The sequence below is a fragment of the Camponotus floridanus genome, unplaced genomic scaffold, assembly GCF_003227725.1.
Source record: "Camponotus floridanus strain SB8 unplaced genomic scaffold, Cflo_v7.5 scaffold35, whole genome shotgun sequence".
Taxonomy (NCBI): domain Eukaryota; kingdom Metazoa; phylum Arthropoda; class Insecta; order Hymenoptera; family Formicidae; genus Camponotus; species Camponotus floridanus.
Window position 1 is genome coordinate 906,448 of NW_020229492.1, and position 22,780 is coordinate 929,227.

At 30.6% G+C, this 22,780-nt stretch overlaps 5 protein-coding genes across 7 annotated transcripts in view; 1 reads left to right on the forward strand and 4 right to left on the reverse strand.

Annotated features, from left to right (window-relative positions):
* Positions 1-624: 624 nt before the first annotated feature.
* LOC105257179 lies at positions 625-2,398 on the reverse strand. Its single transcript, XM_011267636.2, has 2 exons — positions 1,379-2,398; positions 625-936 (listed from the first exon to the last, which is right to left on the reverse strand). Exons 1-2 carry the CDS (start codon positions 1,725-1,727, stop codon positions 755-757), a joined length of 531 nt encoding a protein of 176 aa, XP_011265938.1. The 5' UTR covers positions 1,728-2,398; the 3' UTR covers positions 625-754.
* Positions 2,399-2,501: 103 nt separating this feature from the next.
* Positions 2,502-5,350, reverse strand: LOC105257178 (probable actin-related protein 2/3 complex subunit 2). Its single transcript, XM_011267635.3, has 7 exons — positions 5,136-5,350; positions 4,667-4,760; positions 4,457-4,556; positions 4,171-4,372; positions 3,868-4,088; positions 3,312-3,513; positions 2,502-3,027 (listed from the first exon to the last, which is right to left on the reverse strand). Exons 1-7 carry the CDS (start codon positions 5,207-5,209, stop codon positions 3,000-3,002), a joined length of 921 nt encoding a protein of 306 aa, XP_011265937.1. The 5' UTR covers positions 5,210-5,350; the 3' UTR covers positions 2,502-2,999.
* Positions 5,351-7,211: 1,861 nt separating this feature from the next.
* LOC105257177 (acetylcholinesterase) overlaps positions 7,212-22,780 on the forward strand; it is a 43,967-nt gene continuing 28,398 nt past the window's right edge. The window contains exons 1-3 of one of the 2 annotated variants that reach the window (XM_011267632.3): positions 7,212-7,429; positions 8,520-8,597; positions 21,111-21,934. The gene's annotated coding sequence lies outside the window, so the exon portion shown is untranslated. Of the gene's footprint in view, positions 7,430-7,788; positions 7,852-8,519; positions 8,598-21,110; positions 21,935-22,780 lie in introns of those variants that run through there. The other variant, XM_011267633.3, reaches the window with a different exon arrangement.
* Positions 9,844-12,467, reverse strand: LOC105257175. The gene is made up of 6 exons (XM_011267627.3): positions 12,382-12,467; positions 12,000-12,073; positions 11,310-11,457; positions 10,751-10,945; positions 10,400-10,508; positions 9,844-10,231 (listed from the first exon to the last, which is right to left on the reverse strand). Exons 2-6 carry the CDS (start codon positions 12,067-12,069, stop codon positions 10,022-10,024), a joined length of 732 nt encoding a protein of 243 aa, XP_011265929.1. The 5' UTR covers positions 12,070-12,073; positions 12,382-12,467; the 3' UTR covers positions 9,844-10,021.
* On the reverse strand, positions 14,215-19,468 carry LOC105257176. Of its 2 annotated transcripts, XM_011267628.3 has the most exons (6): positions 19,116-19,468; positions 17,684-17,797; positions 17,451-17,595; positions 16,894-17,082; positions 15,754-15,862; positions 14,215-14,661 (listed from the first exon to the last, which is right to left on the reverse strand). In XM_011267628.3, exons 1-6 carry the CDS (start codon positions 19,183-19,185, stop codon positions 14,464-14,466), a joined length of 825 nt encoding a protein of 274 aa, XP_011265930.1. In that variant the 5' UTR covers positions 19,186-19,468; the 3' UTR covers positions 14,215-14,463. The 2 variants fall into 2 exon arrangements, with proteins under 2 accessions (XP_011265930.1, XP_011265933.1); XM_011267631.3 differs by lacking the exon at positions 17,684-17,797.

Here is a 22,780-nt window from a genome sequence, read left to right on the forward strand (position 1 = left end):
GATTATGACATTAAAATCAAGAAGAAAAAATCACATTTTTTGGTTTTAATATCATAATTCAATAAAGTCAATGAGAGACCAAAAATCTCAAGATTGATTTCACACTAATGTCAATTTTCGTTATACATTGTAATCTTCTTTATCATTTTTTGTTTTACTTTTTTCATTATATATTTTTTTTATATTTTTTAAAATTATGTTAATTTTATATTTTAATAATAATTTTCGTCTTTTATCTCATAAATTGTGATTAATCATTAAATTTATGTTTCAACAAGTTTTACTAAATATAGAAAATAAAAAAAAAAGATCAATCGATGTACGATAAGCGCGGTTAAAGAGAGTACAAATAATTAATCAATATAAAAAATTTAATTGATAGCAAAATGTTAACACGATAGAAAAAGAATATTATTATAACACACCGTGGAGTGCTTTCTGAAGCATTACTATTCGTTGCTACATAGATCACTGTTGCATGCTAAAGTAAATAAATTTGTGTAAAATATATCTATGAAATAAAGATTATATTTAGTCAATGAAAGTATTATATAAATTTATTAGCCCCCGTCGTGCTTTGATATGAGAAAAAAAAAGAAAAAGAAATTAAAAAAGGGTGTTTTATATAAATTAATTTGCTTTATATTTGTTATTTTTGTTATTCTTTTTCTCTCGATATCCCTAAAATTGTAAGTACCACAAGCAAATTGTAGAAATATACTTGTTAGGAGGAAGAGGAAATATTTTTTTATCACTAAAAAGCCATCGTGGCATTCAATTTGGTGTGCTCGGGTTGATTGAAACGCACACGGGCTCCACCGAATACGGCGTTGAATCTGGATCGAAAGCCATGGGTATTTCGCTGCGTCATTTCCACGCACTCCTTTGTTATCACAGACTCGTGACCCTCGAAATCACTTCGGATCCTTTCCAGAGCTGCAATATGAAAAGAGAACTTAGCTTTCCATTTCAAAATGTTTTCAAGATTCATCAAGATGAAAGAAAAAGGCGTGTATGAGTCAAATTACAGAGAGCATGCATTATTTTAAAATAAAATAAACTTCATCTCTTCATAGAAAAGTGTCCTGATAATAAATTAATCGATATCAAACAATTTTTAATTATAATTAATTAATTTCAAATATAATTTTTTATTTTTTTGTCTTAAATATATTTTTTCCCTGATTTTTTTCATATTTAACTTACACTTGAAAAAAATTAGATATTTAAATATTTAATTAAATTAGATATTTATTAAAATTTAGATATTTATTCTTTCTATACATGTACCTTCCCTTTTCTTTCCTCTTGATTAATTAAATCTCATACCGAGTCTTTGTATAATTATTTGCAATCCTTGTAACAGAAATTGTGCTACCTTTTTGCAGATCCATCTCGTCCATTTCTGTGTTGCTGATCTTTGAAAGCTCGTTGCGGAAATTCTTGGTGATTCTCTTGCGAATGTAATCTGCCTCGATCTCCTGCTTCGTTCTGGGCACGCGGAAACGAATGCAACAGCACAATCCGACGATGATGCTCAGTAGAATGGAGAGAATAATCCCGACGAGCTGCCAGACGCGAAATCCTAAAAAGTCGTTCTCCAGCCATTGTTCCACCCCATTTTCGACGCAGTCCCCCATCTTGGTAGAAATTTCGTTGGATGAACAGGGAGATACGGACGAGGTGCCCGAGAAGGGTAAAGTATTCGGTAACGTTGTCTCTTCCATTGCGCTTAAATCCGAGTTTCGAAGATTCCAAGTGAAATTTCGACCAAGTTCGGATCTAAGTATTCCTTCTAATATATCAGTATCGAAAAGTATACGACTTAGAAATTCGTAATCTGTAATTTTTATTTAATTACATGAAAAACATTAATTATTTTGTCGAGTGGATTGTCGAGCACGTGTCGACGCATATTCACTCTCAACAAGACAACCTCTGACTGAAGGAGAAATTCTCATGGCAGTGTCAGAAGGCTGAAGGTGTGGTTGCTTAATTAAATGACATGTTCCGACACTCCCTATTTTACGCCATTTACTGATTATAGATCAATACTTAGATGTGGAAGAACATTGTAGATTGTTAATGTCGTTTTATTATCTTTCACAATAATTCGAATGTATAGTCATAAGGTAGACGGTAAAAGTAGTATCGAAAAAAAGAAAATTAACAATATTTTTGTTTGCCCGACAACCGAGCTAAAACGCGCGAAATGTGAAAAGTAAGATTGTTAATTGTCATTTTTCTCTTACTAATTTTCTTAGTTTATAGTTTAAATCCTGACGAGTTAAATAATGTTGCCAAAAATTTCACGATAAATAAAGCACAAATTCAACAGATTGAAAATTTAAAACACATTATTTTACGTTTTTTTTTTTTTTTTTTTTTTTTCTTAAGGATACCTCATGATTTCATTTTTAAGAATCTCACTGTAACACTAATCTGTGCATTCATTGTATTCGTTGACAAAGAGCCAAATGCAGTTGAGAATGTAACATATAATAAATTGTTTCATGTAACAACCAGCTTAATATATAATGGAATCCAAATTTCTTCAAGTTTCAGCGGTATTGTATTCCAATCCTAGATCACACTGTAAAAATCGACAAAACGTTTTGCATAACGAGCAATATTCGTAATAGCATTAACTGTCATTAATCCACAGTACACAGATGTAACAATAGCGTCTTTGAATATTCTTTCTGGATAATTGAGGCGTCGTCGGCTTAACTAAGCCGACGTCAAACTGTGATTCTTCTTCCCTTCCATTTATTCACTTAACGCGACGCTACGTCTTTCCTAAATATAGGGCACTGTTCGTGATACAGAATAAAACTCAAAGGTCCGAAGCACTTTACTCGCCGATATCGCGCGAATCAAGGAATGCCTTCGCGGGAAATCTTGTTTGCAGGACCTTTCCGACCGCACTCTAACCACGCACTCTAATCTTTTGCTCTTTCCCCTTAAGAAGTATTAGCACTTTCGCTCCTCCGGAACACTCATTCTTTCCTGATAAATGTTCGTCCTCTGTAAAAAATGATAAGTTTATATAAATAAATTGCGAAGGATTTCTTTTATAATTTAAAGATGATTATAAACCAAGGAACAAATGTTTAATGTAATACATGTATCTTTAATTAGGAATGTTATGGATTTATTAAATATTTTAGAATATTTTTATGTAATATAAAAGATACTAAATCACTTATATATGTAATAATGTAATTAAATAATCCATGTTATAATCACATAACTGTGACTTTTATGTATTTTTACTTTTATTTTATAACATTGAATATTTAGTTACTCACGTGATAGTCTTCTTTTCAGTGTTCTTAGATTGAGCTCTCGCTCTGTTCAGCACCTTAAGGAAATCCGTCGTCTTAGTACGCATTCTTGAATGAATATAAACCTTACTGCACTTAATATGATAGTGCAAGTAATTCCTAAACATATGTATCAGATCAATGGTATTGTCGCGTGCTTCTCGATTAGTGTGACGTGGAAATAGCACTGCAAGATAAAATTTTATAAAAAATTTTACAAAAACCATACACATCAATCCTGAAATATCAGCATAGCAGAAAATTAGCAAAAAAAAGAACTTAAGGATCTAATAATTATTTAAAATAGAAACTATAAAGCTTCATATATGAAAATAATCTTTAAATTCTTAAAATTCTTGACATTTAAATTTATAAGTTTTAAATTTTAACAGTAGATTCTGTATGTCACTTATTTTTGTTTATAAATAAGAGAGAATTACATGCATTAGGATGAAATTGACAACTCGATAAATTGATTAAATATAAATAATATTAAGTGACTCAATAAAATGATTAAAAAATATAAATCAATCTTTGTTACCAAACGTGATATAGCCAATGCAATCCCCAACTGCTGCTTCAGAATCTTGTAATTCCAACGGCGGCTCGCGATGATTGAATAAAACTTGTGGAGCGGTATGACTTGCCCGTCTGCCCTCTTTCAATTCTTGAAGAAACAGTTTGCCAATGACCATGTCATCCTCATCCTTAAATATTGTGCTAAATACCACTGTCACTCTATCGCTTTTGGCTTCTACATACCTTGATTAGAATTAACAAGACAGTTAATAATGATGGTAACAATAAGAATCCTATAAATTCTTTAAAAAATCTTCTTTCTTACATTGTTTCCTCATCTCGATAGTGGATGACAGCCCTCTTCTGTAGTGGCCTACCCGGAGAATCGCAATATTCCTCCTGAAAATCAAAGTACTTCTCAAAGACACTGGCAAAGCAATGTCTCTTCAACAGGGCAACTTTCCTCACTAGTGCCTCCCAATCTTCTGGTAACTTTTCTAAATCTATGAACACCGATACATTGTAACCTGTAGAAACAATAGATGAATTCAATTATTTCATCCAACTCTCTTATTCCTAAGTGTAAAAGTTTGCACGAAACAGATATCTACCGCTCTCTGGCGCAATGAGATGGGATCCATACTCTCGTTTGAGCAACTCATCCGCGCCATACTCTTGCAACTGTTTATAAAATTTGAGCAGAATACTTATCTGTGGAAAAAAAGAGTCCGTAAAATTAAAAAATCCAATCGAATCCATAAAATAAATTCATAAATTAATAAAAATACTACAAGAAATGCTCGCAGAGAGCACTTGCTTACTCTAAGCTTCGATTTGTCTCCGCTGAGGTTTGAAATGTGAAACAAGACTCCGTCAAAGTCCGCTATGACAACATCCGTCGACTCTGGCTTGTGTCTGCAAACAAAACGCATAGTGTCACAAGAAGCTAATCGTAAGACCATTGACTAGGTGAAACCTCGACATCTCTAACGGGTGAAAATTACAATTAATTAAAGCTGAAAAAAGTTACATCCTGGGATGGGACTTGGAAGGAGAGAAGTGGGACAAGGCGTGATCCGACGTGATTAAAAAGTAATGCCACTAGAAGGGGCGGCGGTCTAGGTCCGACAAATTGCTCAGACACAAGGGGAGACGAATAACGGCGGAAGACACCGCCCTGGCGCCACATTTTCCAGAAGGAGGTTATACGAGGAGATAAGACGGATCCCTAAAGGATCTCCCCCAGGAGGGGAAAAGGAAGGGAATCGCGCTCGCACGCGAGGTCCTCACCCCGACAAGACGTGCTTGATTTTGTTCGTCAACGTTTCCTCGAGTATCCTGTTGTGTATCTCTAGCAGGATCATGATTGCTACGCCTGGCAGGAAGAGCCGCGTCCGATGCGTTGCGATAACGATAATCCGGAGCACCGTGGACAGATCGCGACAGATTTGTCATCCGCATTGACTGACTAATGCCCGCCCGATCGCTCACGCTCCGTCCTTAAAGAAGGGACCGACTGTCACTCGGCCGCCGTCGATAAGTCAGATTCCTATTTCGCGGAGAAATTCGATCGACTCTTTCATATTTATTTAATAATTTTATTTATTATATTATACAGGGTGTTTCAGACCATTTGTACCGCCAATTTAAAATTTAGAGAAGTGGTTATTTCAAAAAAGTAAAAACATTTTCTTTATAAATCGGCTGCGCTCTTTATAAATCGGCTGCGCTCTATCGAATGGTGATATTTTCAACTTCTGATTCCGGCCGGAAATAGGCGATTCAGACCGGAAGTGCATTTTTTTAAATGGAATCCCCTATTTCTCATTGCATATTCTTGTAGCTTACCTTGAGAGCTTTCCAAAATATTATAATAAATTATTTTTCCATGAAGTACTTTTCGAGTTATGAGACTTGAAATCATTTCTTAATTTTACATAAATCATAAAATATCTTGTAAAATATTCATTTTTCGATTATCTTACCTTAATACTTTTATGTAAAAATAATGAGAAAAATCAATTGATGTAAAGAAAACATACAGTTATTTTTAAGAAAAAATATGGAATTGTTAATTGCAAATTGGTGTAAAGAAAACACATAGTTGTTTCTAAGAAAAAATATGTAATTTTAATTCGATAGAGTACATCCGATTTATAAAGAAAATGTTTTTACTTTTTTGAAATAACCATTTCTCTAGTTTTTAAATGGGTGATACGGATGATCTGAAACACCCTGTATTTATTTAAAATTAATTTAAAATCTTTATATTTTTTATATTTTTTAATTGAAATCTTTGTATCTTTATATTAAATTAATTTAAAATCTTTATATTTCTTATATTAATTAAAATCTTTATATCTTTATGTTAATTTAATTAAAAATTTTATATTTATATAATTATTAGTTGTAATTTCCCAATCAATAATATAATTGTTACATGTTATGCAACAGTTATATAATTGTTATTTAACTACATAACAGTTATATAACTGTTATTTGGTGTTTGCTGGGATATTTTTATTATAGAAAATAAATTTTTATTATAGAAAATAAATTCCCAATAACTGATAATATATATAATAATATATTTCGACATGTTTTTTCGATATTTATTCACTCGCAAAATTAAGGAAATATGCTGTTGAAATGAGCGCGAGAGTTAATTATTGACTCGTCACTTCCGGTTCACCGCGCGGTGATCCGATTCCTTACATACTCGTGATTTAAATATGGCACTTCCGACTGTGGCACTGTACTGTTCTAAGCCACGAGTGAGTATAGGTTTGTGCGTGGAAACAATTTTATCAAACGCGTTATAATATTTAATATAAAATTGATAATATTATAGAATCGCGAAAAGATGGCTTTAACGATGACTCAAGTAATACAAAGCGAAAAAATATATCTCAAACTGCGAAATGCCATATTCAAGGTAAGAGAGAGAAAGAGAGAGAGGGAAAATACACAATCGAGTCTTATTGTTTACAATGTTTTATGAACAACTTTTCTCCTCAATCAGAATAATTTTTTATTACCAAAACTCGCGAATTCGATTTTGACAAATATTTAGAATGTCCAAAAATGAAGAGAAAATTAAAAATAAAATATATTAATCAAAGAATATAACGTGTATGGGAATTTCGGAACTCTAATACTCGCGATAATTGAAATAATATAAGGAGAAAATATACCTTGAAATACGCACCTTAAAACGCAAAGTAGAAGGGAGGGGGTAACGAGCCATCGTACAACGTTTTATAAACAAAGCGCGATCTCCCCCTCTTCCTTCTCGCGCGCGTGTCCTTCACATTCCTCAAAATAAATTTTCTCGCCTACAGTTAGTATCGTTTCGACGGTCGCGAGGATTAGACTCTTATAAGCAAGTGTCGTCTATCATATGTTATTCAAAGTGTCAAATTTAATACGCGTAGCGCAAGGAATCTCGTGAAATAATAATACTGTCTTGATTATTGTGACAGAATTGTGATTGAATTTTCGTGATTTTCACTGGCATCGAAATAATTTCTAAAAATATCGACGACGTCAAATATCAATCATCATCCGAATATAACTTTGTTTTGGTAAGTAAAAATTATTTAACATTTTAGATAATATTTGATATTCTTCCTTAATTTATCAGATTTATATTCGATAAAACTTTCGATTGATGGAAATATTTTCTTTATTATAAATTTGCTTTAAATATTTTCTTTATTATAAATTTGCTTTAAATTAAATTAAATACTTCTCTCGATTTGATTCAAAATGTCAAGTTTAGTAGAAATTTGGCGCTTCAAATAACTGACTCGCATGTCAAAGTTGGCACCAATGAGCGAGAGCCATATTTAATTCGTGACACAAGGAATCTCGGAATCGAATCGCGGTATTTTGACGTGACCGGAAGTGACGAAGATTTAATCGTTTCCTCGTTCTTTGTTAACGTAATTAAGCGCGGTTATTTGTGCTCAGGAAGCTTGTGCTGAAGATATATCCTGGACAGATTGTAAGTAATATATATCGAAGAAAAAACGAATCGATTAATCGGAAAGAATTGTAATCAACTTTGCAATCATAATTTATATCGTCGCACAATATTATTTTTTATTATATATCATAAGAATCGCGTCCGAGTTGATTTAAGGTTAACTGCGTAAGAATAAATAAAAAATATGTAGTTTGTTTTTAAGAGTAAACGTATAACATCTATTTATATTGATTTTCGTTATCATGTAAATACTTAAATATATCGATGATGCGATAATATTATGTCATCTTAGAACATATACATATTTTACATTAAATATTGGGAAAGAAAGCACATAAGAGACGATTAATTTAATAAAAATATTAATACTAATAGAAAATTAAATATTAAACATTAAATTAAATATTAATAATAAATTAATATTAATAATAATTTAATAATTTAAAATAAAATTAATAAATTAATATTAATAATAAATAATTAAATATCTAATATTAAATAAAATAAAATATTAAATTATAATATTAAATATTATACATTTAAAAATTTAGATTTATATATTTATTTTTTTTTACTCAAAGTATACAAAAATTTAATTGTAAATATGATTTTTCCTTTTTTAAAGAATATGTAGCAAAATTCTCTAATTTAATATGACATTAATAACGTTTTAATTTAATGTCCAGGAACTAGAAGTGGTTCAACGCGACAGAAATGCAACTGCAATCTACTGGCAATACAACAGCAGTACTACAGTTGTGTCGGTAAGTAAATTTACTGTTTATATTTGTTTGGTAAATATTATTGCTTACTTTAGTAAATTATTGCTTCTTCATTACTCATCGCGAGCAGTTCGATGAACTTATTGCTCCTATGAAAATTGTTGTAAAAGTAGAAAAAAATATAGAATGTCAGGAAAAAAATACAGAATATGATTACAAAAAAATATATTTGTGATGGAAAAATATATATATATTTTTTTTCGTTATTCCATACGTGTAAATTTATAATATTATAGGGTGTGTTTGGCCAATTAAACATTGAGTTACACGGATAATCGCGGACTAAACTGAATATTCATATAATCGCAACTATATTGCTCAACAGTTCTTTTATGTAGAGCTGTTTCTTTTTTTTTCTCGATTTATTTGCGGAAAAATCAAAAGAAATTATAGATACTTTCACTCGATGACTTTCTATCTAACAAAGATTTTCTATCTAACAAACATAAGTCGAGGATTGTGTCTTTACACTCATCCAGCCGTATTAATTATCTGTCAAATTTAATAAGTCATTTTAGCTCTTTGCGGTCGGCAAATAAAAATATTATAATGTTAAAAAATATTATGCTTTTTAGCATAAAAATTGCATTTGTTTGCAATAAATCTGCGCTTACAAACACTTGTTGCAGACGCGATAATAATTAATTATATCGTGGACAAAGATTTAATATGTTTAATAATGGGGAGCGCTATTATCGGGAGATTAACGTATCGGGTAATCGCAATTTATAATCTGTGAAATTAGCATCAAAAACGTATTGGCAGTGCGTTTATTCTTTTACAATAAAGCGGATAAGTTTTTTTTTTCGAATATTCAGCTATGAATTCTCGGAATTTCTTTTATAAGAATTAATTAAATTTTAGACTTTTAATAATAATCAATCTTTTATATCACATCTCATATCTAAAAATAAAGGAATTTGTACAGAAAGGATTACAAATATATACTTGAATGTTGAAGATTTATTTAGTTTAATTTATAAATCTCTAGAACTAGTATAACATAAATTTATTTATATAATATTGATATTAATATTTTATTACATATAAAATTTTATTAATTCCGAAATATCCGATGAAAAAATTGAACTTAATGACTTAATTTATTCTAAATTTATTTAAGCACAGCATTTTTTTCGATTTTTCGAACAAATTATGAGAGGCATTTAAAAGTGAATGCAAAATAATTAAAGATAGCAAAAAAATCGATTTAATAAGATAACTTTATAAATTATGCATTGATGTGAATCTCTCAAGTATGCTATGAACAAAATCTTTATTTCAAGAATCGAAGTGGACTAACTAATTTCTTAAAATTAATTATTGCATTGTATTATATAATTAATTCATCAAACTTTTTTAAATTTAAATACATAAATACAACACCGATGAGAAGACGCTATCCTTTATATTGTTTCTAAAAATTCCAATATTTCCGTGGCCGTTTTAATAGAGAGAAAAGCATCAATTTTTTTTATCGCAAAAAGTTTCAAATTGTCTATAAATGTCTCATCTTCTAACCACTCAGGTGCCATCTCAGATATCAATTCATTCACTAGGCCATTCGATAAAATGGCCTCGTAATTGTAAAATATCTGAAGGTCTGTTATACGAAACTGCGAATAATGAGAAAAATTAATTGAAAATAAGAAAAAAGCAAGTAAACGAAAGCATTAGTATCTATTAGCATTTGTAATTGTTGAATAAATTATTCATCAATAGTTTCTCGAATCATATCGCGTACAAAACGTCCAAGAGTTTGAATTTTATAGAATTATACTTACATCTAGCTTTTTCAGAGAAAGCTTCAATTCCATATTTTTCACTTTGAGATGTTTTTCGCTTACTGTGAAAGTAATTTCCGTTTCCAAAGTGAAATTCTGCGCAGACAGGCTGAAAATAGAATACATAAAATACATTTTTAGCTTCAAATTTTCATGGCCTTTATGTTTATTTTTGAATCAGAGAATTGATAGAAAGACTTATTAAAATACTAAATGTAAAAAATCGTTATATAAAAAAAGGAATAAATAAGATAAATAAAAAATGTATCTGTGAAAGAACGTATACTTAAATTGAATTTGCCGAAATTATGCATTCGATTCTCGAAAGAAAAAAAAAGAACAAATATTCACTTTATATCACTATCTCCGTAAAATGAATAAGCGTCGATATAGCCTGTTGTCTTGTAATTAGTGCTCCCGATTATCAACGGCCAAGTAAGATTTATATTGAACTTCAGGTCAGTTGGAATCAATTGGATATCTCCGTCCAAGACTTTGAACTCTGATAAACCAGACACGTTGACATTCGTCAAAAGCACATTCAAGCTGAAAAAGTATCGGAGAAACATAAAATATTGTAGATTACTATAATCAAAATTTGCTATTGTTTCAACGCGATCTTATTGAGATATTAAATTACTTTATGATAATTAGCAAAAAATATAGCGTAAAGAAAATACTCTTATTAGCAGCAAGATAAATGAGAATCGAAAATTCTAAGATTCTAATCTATGATAAACAGGAAAATTGATGACGATCTACGATTAGATCATTATAATGTATGTAAATATGATTTTATTTTTATTTATTTATTTGAGCCAAATTCCTAATTATTAATAAATATGATTTTATTTTTTTTACACCGAATGTATAAATATCATTTAATTGAAAAAATTAAATCAGCACGCACTTTATTTCTTTTTGTTCTATTTTGAACTGTGTTCGCTCCACGATAAATGGATCGACAACCGGAATTCCAAGTTGCTCGTTTCCAGTCTTTAATACATTCTTAACTTGTTCAACTAACTTCTCCAATGTAACATGTTTTGTAAATATATCTGTAAACACAAAAATAATAATTTTGTAGTTAAAAAAATATAATTTCCAAAAATATTTACGAAAAATGTTCTAGAAAAATATAATAAATTTCTTCAAAATTATCCAAAAATATTTTACACGAAATTACGCGAAAAATAAACTGAAAAATCTGTAGAATCGGTAATTGATATTAAAGAATAAATTAAAAATATTTATAAATATTTATAAAATATTTATAAATATTTATAAAATATTTATAAATAGAACTATTCAAAATTACTCTGTATGTATTTATTTAAAAAATTTATTAAAATTATTCAAAATTACTGAATGTCTTGTGAAGAAAATAAGTCAAAAAAAGATAACTAAAAATAAAATAATGAAGTCAAATAAAACCAAAGTCAACTTAAAGATATAAATTAAAGATAATAATGCAAAAAAAAATAAATGTAAAAGAATATGACGTATCTTTGGAAAGATACTATTCAATATATTTTTCGGGAAGAAAGATTTACTGGAACACAAAAGAGGAGTGAGAAAAGAAATATTGATATTCACTTACGATATCCATTCGTTTCAATTGCTTGAGCAAGACAACAGATCAGAATAAGCCCAAACGCTATGTACTTCATTTCTCTGCACAAATAGTAAAAGTAGAACACGCAAAATAGAAAATAGTCTCTTTCCCTCGAGATATTGCATTCTTAAAGTTAATGAATTTTCCGAGGACATCAAGATTAGGAATTTCCGAGTTTAATTAGAATTAAGAAAAATTTAATATTCGCAAGTGAGACGTAAATGCTTGAGAGAAAAATGAATAAATTTACTGTAAATTTATTGTGTCGCGTATATCGATGCATATTCGAGATATTTAATAATATCTATGGTACTTATGCTCGCGAACATTAAAATGATTTATGTATTATAATAATTATAATACGTACAAATCCTTGTTGAGCGTTGATGATACAAATCGGGCTGTGTGTTAATTAAGGAAATGATGCGAACGAAACTACGACTCGAAAAGAATGTGGACATATTTATAGGAATTGGTTTATATATCATTTCGATATCGGAATCCACCTAATATTAAGATCTCTTATCTATCACATACATTCGATTTTATCCTTCAATTCGACAAAGGGATCTGATCCCGGAAAATTAGATGGAGACACGCGCGGACGATTTATCCTTTCTCATTTTCGTGTAAAAAATTGTGACGGACTGATTGCGATTTTGAAACTGACTTGACAAAAGTCTCCTGATGACTTGATCACGATTTTACAGAGATTAATTGAGTGTAATAATATAATTTCAAGGAATTTTGTTTCGAAATTGTTTTGAAATCATTTTGTTTATTTGATGTTGTTTAGTGTCATCGCGAGTCCCGCATCTTATCGCAACAATCAGATTAGATTATAGGAGGACCTTGCATAACGCAATTAATTGGAGTAATGTAGAAATGTTGTAAGGTATAATAATTTAAGAATTTAATGTAGTCATAAATCGCGTATAATATATCCAGTAAAAAATATCTTATATCTTTGTTATATTATCATTGATTATTTTTTTATCTAGTAATGTTTTTAATAATTTTTGTATTTATCTAAGAGGGACAGAGAGAAAAAGAGAGATTTTTTAATATTTGACGCACTTGCATAGATTTAAAAAAAATCGGATTTTCGAGTCTTCGTAAAAAATTCAGAATTTTGATAATAAAAAATGACTCTTATCGAAAAAAAAAAAAATGGTGAAAGAGAAATCATTAGTTTATATATCGAGATTCATAAACGATTAATAAATTAGTAAAAAGATTAGTAAATTTAATTAATTTAATTTAATTTCATTAATAATTTAATTTAATTATATTTAATTAATAAATTAAAGATTAGTAAATTTATTTAGATTGACAATTTACTAATCGTCTTTTTATAATTATCTTTTTCTCTCTCTTTATTTCTTAATAAATAAAAATAAATAAATAAAAATAATAAAAAAAAATAAATAAAAATATATTCATAGATTTTATTTACAACATTATTTGTTTGCATAAAATAAACTAGATCAATCAATAATTTATAAGCTTTTTTAACTTTAATTTTAATAATTGAAATAATATAAAACTTTCATGGTAATAAAGTGAGAAAATATCTTGAAATACGTAAAACATCGTATATGCAACGTAAGAGACAGAGGATACACAAACGAGCCCTACTGTTTACAATATATTATAGACAAAGCGCGACCTCGCTCGCTAACCCCACTCTTCCTCTTCCCTTTACCGTATGATCTACATATTCTTCAAAATATTGTCTCGCTTGCAATTAGTATCATCTCGACTGTCGCGAGGATCTTATATGCAAACGCAGTTTATCATGTTATCAAGATTTTCAAAATTAATGCACGTAGAATGTACCTCAAAACTATCTAAAACTCATTCTTTAATATACGGTGAGTAAGAAAATATGTGCACATTCGTGTTTTCCTAGAATAATATTGTAAAAAATACGAAAATAAGAAAAATAAGAAAAATAAGAAAAAAATAGAATAATTTTGTAAAAAATAAGAAAAAATAGAATAATTTTGTAAAAAATAAAAAGAATTAAAATAATTTTGTGTAAAATTAGTGTACTATAGGTAATAAAAGTGTATATATAATATATACTTTTTTTCCACACTTTTTTTTATATATACATTACAAGACATGTTTTTTTTAAATTTCTAATAATATATCGTATGGCAAAGAGTGGAAAAAAAATTACAATAAAAGACAAAAATCTCTCACTAGGTTTTTTATTAACGATTACATTAATAATTATATTAACTTTATTAACAATTTTAATAATTATTCTCTTGTTTAAAAAAATATATAAATTTTCAAAATAAATATACATTTTTATTTCTTATTAAGGTATATACTATTTATACACATTATCATACATTTCACTGCCTAATCGATCAAGTAACGCGACTGTATAAATGATTGATCGAATGACGATTGGATCGATATACACATGACGAAAAGACTAAAGACCTAATAGTGCCATTAGCTCCGCTAATGTCTTAGTAGATAGAAACTCATTGCCTTTGTCCACGACGATAGGAATAATTGTGCTCACAATTGTGTCATGATAATTTTCGATCAACTCAGGCACCATGTCGGAGAGCAGGCTGCTTATAAGTTCGGACAGATCGTTATCATCGAAAAGTCCTGTCGCGTGAAACTGCAAATGAGAAAAGGGATTAATCTTCTTTAAAAAAATTAAAAGCAGCAAAAGTGAATAATAACAAAAAATTAATTTGAATCGAGAAAAATAATGGTTGAGAAATAGAAGAATTATTTAAAAATTATATAAATGACTTGAGTCGATTTTTCTATTGAATCGTTGCATACGAAACTTCATATTTTGATAGTTTTTACTCTGTGATGGAACATACACACACACATAGATATGTTTCAGACTTTGTGAAGTATTTGCAAATTGTCAATTACAATAAATTTCTCAAAGATGTTGATTCATGTTGATTCAATTGTATGATTTGAATCGTGTTGATCTCTCTCAATTCTTTTTGAAAAATCACGAAAAATTGCTTCTTTTCCTTTCCTATTTTATTTTTTATAGCATATATTATCTATTCTACTGCACTGCTTGTTTAGCATATAAAAATATAAATAATTAATTGCAATTTAAAAAGTGCTATTTTTTAAAAACCTGGTAATAATTATCTTTAATTATGAGGCTCCCTTTTTCTCGGGAATTTTTTGTAAATGTATTTGTGTAAATGAGATCAATATTTTTGAAAATATATTTTGCGAGGTGGTAATGAATCATGGTGACTGAATTTAAAAATAACTTTTTTCGTGACTTTTCAATAACAAATTCATGTAACATTATTCCATGATATTAAAATTGTAAAAAAATTTGTAATATACTCTTTATAGGATGATATCAATGCAAAAGAGAAGAAAATGAATATTTGCAGTATAGAAAAATTTAATATCTGGAATATGAAGTTGAAAAAATATTTTTGTGATTTTTATTCCTTTTTTCCATCCTTAACTTATATGTATATTTCCTCGAAACGAGAGAGTACAATATTTTTTTCATTTATACAAAATATGAAAAACATTGAAATTTGAAGATTTGTTTTTAATTGTGTATATTTTTTGTTTTTTTTCTTAATAATTATTAAAAAATTACTAACGCACGCGCGAAATCGATATTTCATGTGCAACGATTTAATATTTGCTCCATTTCCGAGTTTTGAGGATTAAAATCAAGAAAAGAGAAGGAAAAGAATTGACAGTTACTTACATCAAGCGCTCTCAAGAAAATGTTCAATTTCATGTCCTTTATTTTAAGATATTTGCCGTTCATTGTGAAACTAATTTCCGTGTCGAGAGAAAAGCCTTGTGGAGATATTCTGGAAATTGAATATATACATATATCCCTTAATCTCTCATGACCTGAATTTTTAAATCAATATTGATAAGACGTCTACTTATAATTAGGAAAATGGAAATTTAATTATTTTAAAAAATACAATATTTAACTATGAAATATTATTTATTTTAAGGTTTAGAAATATTTCTACCTTGACCAGTTCGTTCAATTTTGTTTCCTCCTTTTATGCGTGCAAAGAAAACGTGTTTAAATATAAATTTATCGTTTGTATTTTGATATGAAAATATAGATATTAATATTAAATGACATTGAGAGGTAGATTGTCTTAAATAGAAATGGATAATTTGCATTCCACAATTGGATTTCGCGTTTCCTAAAACCGATTTGACCACCGTAGGAAGAAAAAAAACGATGCGATTGCGTGTTTCACGTGAAGCATGTATAAATTCAGTTACGATTTAATAACGCGCTTTGTCGCAGTTGACATTATTTGATAACATCAGGAAAGCACTCAATGAAAAACAGCTGATTCATTATCAAACGTATTAGTTCTCGTTTTTTTTTTTGCTTCACGCGGATATGTTTCATGCATTGTATTTAAATATAAATGAAACAAAATGGAAGACATAAGGGTTCTCCACGAACGAGAAAGAATCAGCAATAATAGTAATAATGTCATATGGTAATAAATATTTGTGGAATAATAAATATGATTTTATGATTATAATAATATTATATATTAGTTATTATTCTAATAAAATATTATAGTTGCGAGATATAAATATGCATATATGATTAAAATTACTGCGATTAAAATTACTATAATTAATTAATAAATTACTATTAAAACTGGCATAATTTTGTTAAAATTCAGATTTAGTTTAAATAATCTTCCTATGTTTTTTATATACATGTTAATGTACATATTAATGAATACATAAACTTATAGGAGGGTGAAATCTTTTTCGTATGTGTTTAAATCGAAAACTAGATTTTTTTTTATTGCGTTGAAATGACATCGATTTCAAAGAAATATCCGTCGATACTCACTTCATCTCGCCATTGCCATAAATTTCAAAGTTCTCGACTTTACCCTTCATGGCGTAATTTGTACTTGCGGCTATCAATGGCCAAGAAACGTTTACAATGAGTTTCAGACCAATTATTTGGAGATCACCCTTGTTGACATCGTATCCAGACAGAGCATTTACTTGAACATTTGATAAAAGAGCGTCCAATCTAAAGGTGATATGCCGGAAACATAAGAAATTATCAGTCATTAAATGAATTTTGTAATTTCATTTATTATAATAGTTAATGATGAAATATCGTTGACCAACACGTTAAATTAATCTACTTATTATCTGATAAAATCGAAATATCTCTTAAGCAATATCTTTTTCCTTTCCTCTTTCTTGCTAGAAATTGTATATAATTTATGTATTATAATAACGCGACATTAAATTTAATAGCGATATATAAGATAAAATATATTAATTAAAAATCTGTAACTGCAAGAATATTTTTTTCTGGAGACGTATATTAATTTAAAGCATTGCCGGTCAACGTATCACTTAGATATAAAAAAAACTCAAATCAATATGCACTTCATTGTTTCTTCATCAATCGCGATCGGTAATTGATCCAAGGTGAATGGATCGAGGACTGGAAGTCCAAGCGTGTCGTTTCCGGTGCGCATTATGGTCTTGAATTTTTCGAGGAAATCTTCAAGTATATTTTTATATCCCTCGTCTATAAAAAAAAGTGAGTTCAAAAAAGTTTACGCGATATATGATTAGCGCAATAATTAAAATCAAACGTAAAACGATACTGAACTTACGATATGGGTAATGAACAATAACATAATAACAAATACATAAGCTGGGAAACGCATAATAAAGGAAATGCAACGACAGTAGTATCGGTATGACGTACGACCAACATGACTGCTCTGCTAAATCACAAAGACATAATAATGGTAAATACAATAGTAATAATGATAAAATATATAATAAAATATATTACATCTAATATTATATTTATATTCTAAATATATAACATGCCATATCTAGTAAGAGATATTTCTGTGTCTAATACTATATCTACATTTTATATTATAATTAGACTATATTTTAATTATAGCCTAAAATAAAAGAAATAATGTAAAGAGTATGAAAGAAGGCGATGTGTAATTTTGCGAAGTGATTTTATATTTTATTTTAAGAAGTAGAAGAGAATTTTGAAAGCAGATATCCAGTTGAGACAAAATTACAATGTAAACGATGACAGAATGCGGTATCCGGAATTAAAGACATTATAAACAAGACAACATAGATCTAATAGATCTCTACACATATTACTTTGTATATATAGGATGTTCCAAAATTAAACGATCAAATTTTACCAATATATTCTATAGGTACAAAACAAGAAAACAAATTTTAAATATTAATTTAAAATTAATTAAAAAATTTAATTTAAATTTTTAAATTAATTTAAAATTAATTTAAAAATTAATTTAAAAATTATAATAAAAATATTATACATGAAGGTATCATAATATTGATATATTTAATATATTTAATATTATTGATATATTGACTATTTAATAAAAATAAATTGACGCTACTTATTTATATAATGATATATTTTCATATGAAAATATTTTAGTTATCGCTTATCATAAATTGATTTTTACTTATAAGAAGCTGAAAAAAAGCTAAAGTATATGATTGACAAGAGTCAATTTGTGATAAGATTAAAAGAAGATTAGTTTGGTATTCATTCAGATTAAAGCAAAATGGACGTGAAATTCATAAAATGTTAGATTCAATTTTTCAACGATGTTAAGTTTGCAAAAAAAAAAGGACGATATTTTGAAAAATTAAACAAACATATTTTCTTTTTTTAATAAAACGTTCTCCTACCAATGTTTTGATATATAAATATATTTTTATACAAAATGTACTGGCATGTTTTTTTGATTATTTAACTTTGGAACACTCCGTAGCTCTCTCATCTAAATCATCTCTATCAAAAACACGTGCTCGAGAGCAGAGATAACTAAAGAATAAGATGATCAAAAATTAAAGTAGACTGAAAGGAGTATATCGTTGAAAGATAAATGGCACAAGGGTAAAGGATGGTATAAACGAGATATATTTCCAGAGATACAGCAAGAGAGAGAGAGAGAGAGAGAGAGAGAGAGAAAGAGAGAGAGAGAGATACTCCAGAGAGAGAACTGGAAGCGAAATACGTAGATATCAACTTACGATGACCGTCCATCTTAATTGACGAGGCAAGAGTACAGATCAAGATAAACCCGAGCACTACGAGCTTCATTTTTCTGCGGAAAATAGAAAATATAGTCGATTTAGTTAGCCTTCTCAGAAGGAGGTCAACAAGACCTCTGCCACTGTGTTGTTATCACTGGTCGCGAAAATTATTATCGATGCAAATAACACGAATGTCGATGGTGTTTCTGCAACGTCAACTCGTCTACTCGATACTCGCAGGTAATTTGCGTTCGCGAGGCTCTTATATATGTATATCGCACTAATTACAATTCATTTGACGTAAGTCGAGTTGTAGGTACGCAGATAAGGTAACCGCGCGAATTACTATTTAAAAAAATGACCGCAAGCATTATATATAAGTCGTCGGGCTATCGGATCCGTCTGGAGATCCCTTATCTTGACGATATCGGACTTTGTACGATATGATTATTGATCAGTTGACAGAAATCAAGCGTGCATACCTTTCTTATCCGCGGGAAATTATTCAGATCATCCTTGGATCTTGAAGATGATGACGTTAATGACGTAATTCAGCGATGATAGATTACTCTTCGTTTGTGCTCGAGGGGTGCGCAATGTTAATTATGATTTATCTTGTTCTGAGACGCACTTCTGCCTCCATTTCTCACGCGCGAAGAGTTCTTCGCTTATCAGGGTGATTGCAAATCAGTCTCTTCGTTCATCGAGATTAAACGTACGATTATGACGTCGAGCATGAAAACAGCGAATGCAGATTTTTTAATTTTTTTATTATAAAGATTAACGATATATAGCGCGTATCTTCTTTGTATTTAGAAAAGAAGAACGGCAGAGGGATTAAATGATCAGCGAATTAAGGGGGATTAAAAAAGAAAGCGTAGAGAATTCTTTGTCGACAGCTAGTTGTTCAGTCATATTTAGAAACGCAAACATATTAGTGAAAAGTACTGAGGAGAGTCGGATTCTGTCATTTAGCTAATTGGCATATTACATTATTAAGCTATCTTTTTCTTCTTTCCTATACATTTTTATTTAAATATGTAAAGCATCTATATATTTCAATATATTGTTACGTTCTAAATTATTATATTTTACATAGAATAATTATTATATATTTTATATAATAATTATATAATAATTATTATATGTTATATAATAATATGTTATATGTTATATAAAAAATGTATGTTATATAATAATTATATCTGTTATATAATAATTATATAACATATTAATTATATAACTAATTAATTATATATATTATATAATAATTATTACATATTATTGTATGTCATGTGCATAAAATTCCATCCTTTTTAATTTCTTCACATAATTTATACCTACGTAGCATCTAGATAATAGTTCCACGGTAAAACACATTTTGTATTTCTGTTAAAATTTTCTCGTGTAAAAATTTTTGTGTTAAATTTTTAACATACTCTTATGTTAATATAATATATTATCATTGCGTTATTTTGACATTTCTGCGTTGAGTTAATATTCCATTTCTAAGAGTTGAAACAACACAATTAATATGTAAATGCACGAATTTTTGATGAAATATATGTTACATGTTAAAATGAACAGATAAGTTGTGCTACTTTTCTCTCTATAACAGTTTCTATATGTTAAATCGACATATCTCTTCTGTTATTTATCATAAAAATAACATTTTCTTTTAATTAAATTTAACATTATAAATATGTTAATTTAACATAAACTTTATTTCTAGATAAAGTTTAAGTGTTACATTTTTGTGTTAATTTTTAAACATATTACTTGTGCTATTTATTTACATACTTGCCTTCTGTTAAAATAACATTAAAATTAGAGTGGATAAATTGGGACACGTGAAATATGTTAAATTTAACAGAAAATTTTTTACCGTGTGGTACAAGATCCATCCAACACTATGGTGCCATTATATAAGATATAACAGTTTGCACTATTACACTAGCATTGTGCTATAAACCATCCTGCTTTAAATTCCAGGCTCTCTTCGTCGTGCCAGCGGGTTGGAGTAGAGCGACGTAACGGGAGCGAGAGCGGGGCGGCCGACGGGGTGGCGAGAGGATCGAGGGTGTTCGTTGCCGGTGGCGGGGTGCGTATCGGGGATGCGAGAGGAGGGATGCCAGGCCGCCCGCCGGTTCACCCTCACTAACCCGCGGCTCGCTCGACTCTTCAGTGCGGCCTGAACGGTTAACCGGCCTACTTCTCTCTCTCTTCCTGCGCTCCGCCGTTTTGGTCCCGGCGCTGCCAGTTCTCGTCATCATCGTCGTCGTCGTCATCGCCGTCGTTGTTATCATCGTCGTCGTCGTCGTCGTCGTCGTAGCCGTCGTCGTCGTCGTCGTCGCCGTCTTCTGCGTCCTCGTCGCGACATCACCATCAACATCGGGACTGGCCGAGCGGTGTTGTATTCAACCTGGAGGTAACATCGCGAGAAGAAATGTGAGACAAGAGATCCTAGCAGAAGGAACTCCGTTTCTCTCTCCCTCCCTCTCTCTCTCTCTCTATCTCTCTCTTTCTGCCTCTCTTCCCGTCTGCGAGGAGCTCGCAGCCTCCGCGGCGGCTCGCCGCTGCGGACAGCCGGCCTAAAAGGAAGAGGAGGGTAGTTGTTCTCGCTCATGAGTGATTTTTTTCTCGCGCGGTGGTGTCGGAGACTGTGACCATCCCTCGCTGAAGAGAGTCGACGTATCGCGGGGAGAGCGTCAGGACACCCTCGGGGGAGATTGCTCTCCGTTTCCCTATCGTCCTCGCACGCGATCTCTCCTCCTCGTCGACGCCGACGACGACGAACGGACGCTACCTCCGCAACGGTAAGTGTCTATCTCTTTTTATCTCTCTCCCTCTCCCTCTTCTCTCCTGTACACTGTGTACCGAAGATCGATTCCCCTCTCTCTTTCCCTCCCTCTCTGTTTCTCTCGTTTTATTACGCGGCCTCCCGTAAAAAAAAAAAAAGCTCACGTCTCGCGCCTCGCCTCGCTTACTTCGGTTCTTCTCCTCTCTCGTTTGTTCCCTCTGTTCCTTATTATGTTGGATATCCTCTCCGCGCGGCCCCCGGCGAAACGCGACGCAGAAGGCCGTGAATGTCTGCGACGGCGGGTTGTAGCGTGGAGAGAGAGCTGCGTGGATCTGCGTGGGGCTGCGTAGATGACAGGCGGCAGGGGTGGCCTGTGACGGTTGACGGCTGACTCGGAGCATCCACGGCCGGATCGTTCGCTCGCGATCAAAATCAAAGTCCGAAAGGACAGAGCGAGTTTTTATTCCTAGCAACACCCCTCGAAACTTTCCCTCCACCTTAATCCCCCCACCCCCTCGAATTTTTCGCGAGTCTCTTTATTACTTTGGATTTAAATCTTTCTCTCTCTCCTTTTCTCTCTTTTTTTTTTGAACGATTGAATTTGCTTTAAACAAATCTATAATTCCCGCAACGAAATTGTTGTAGCAGAAAACATTTCGAGCACAAAAATCCAGGATACACGCAGACATGTATTATCTAAACACGGGGTGCACGAAATTACACGTTTGGTCACGAATTGCAGATCTGAATCTAAAATGAGTTTTGCAAGAAAAGCGATGAGCTTTCGAATAGGATATATACTTGGAAAAATATACGCTAAACCCCTTTCCGCGATCGTTGCTGCAAATTTTTCGACTTTCCT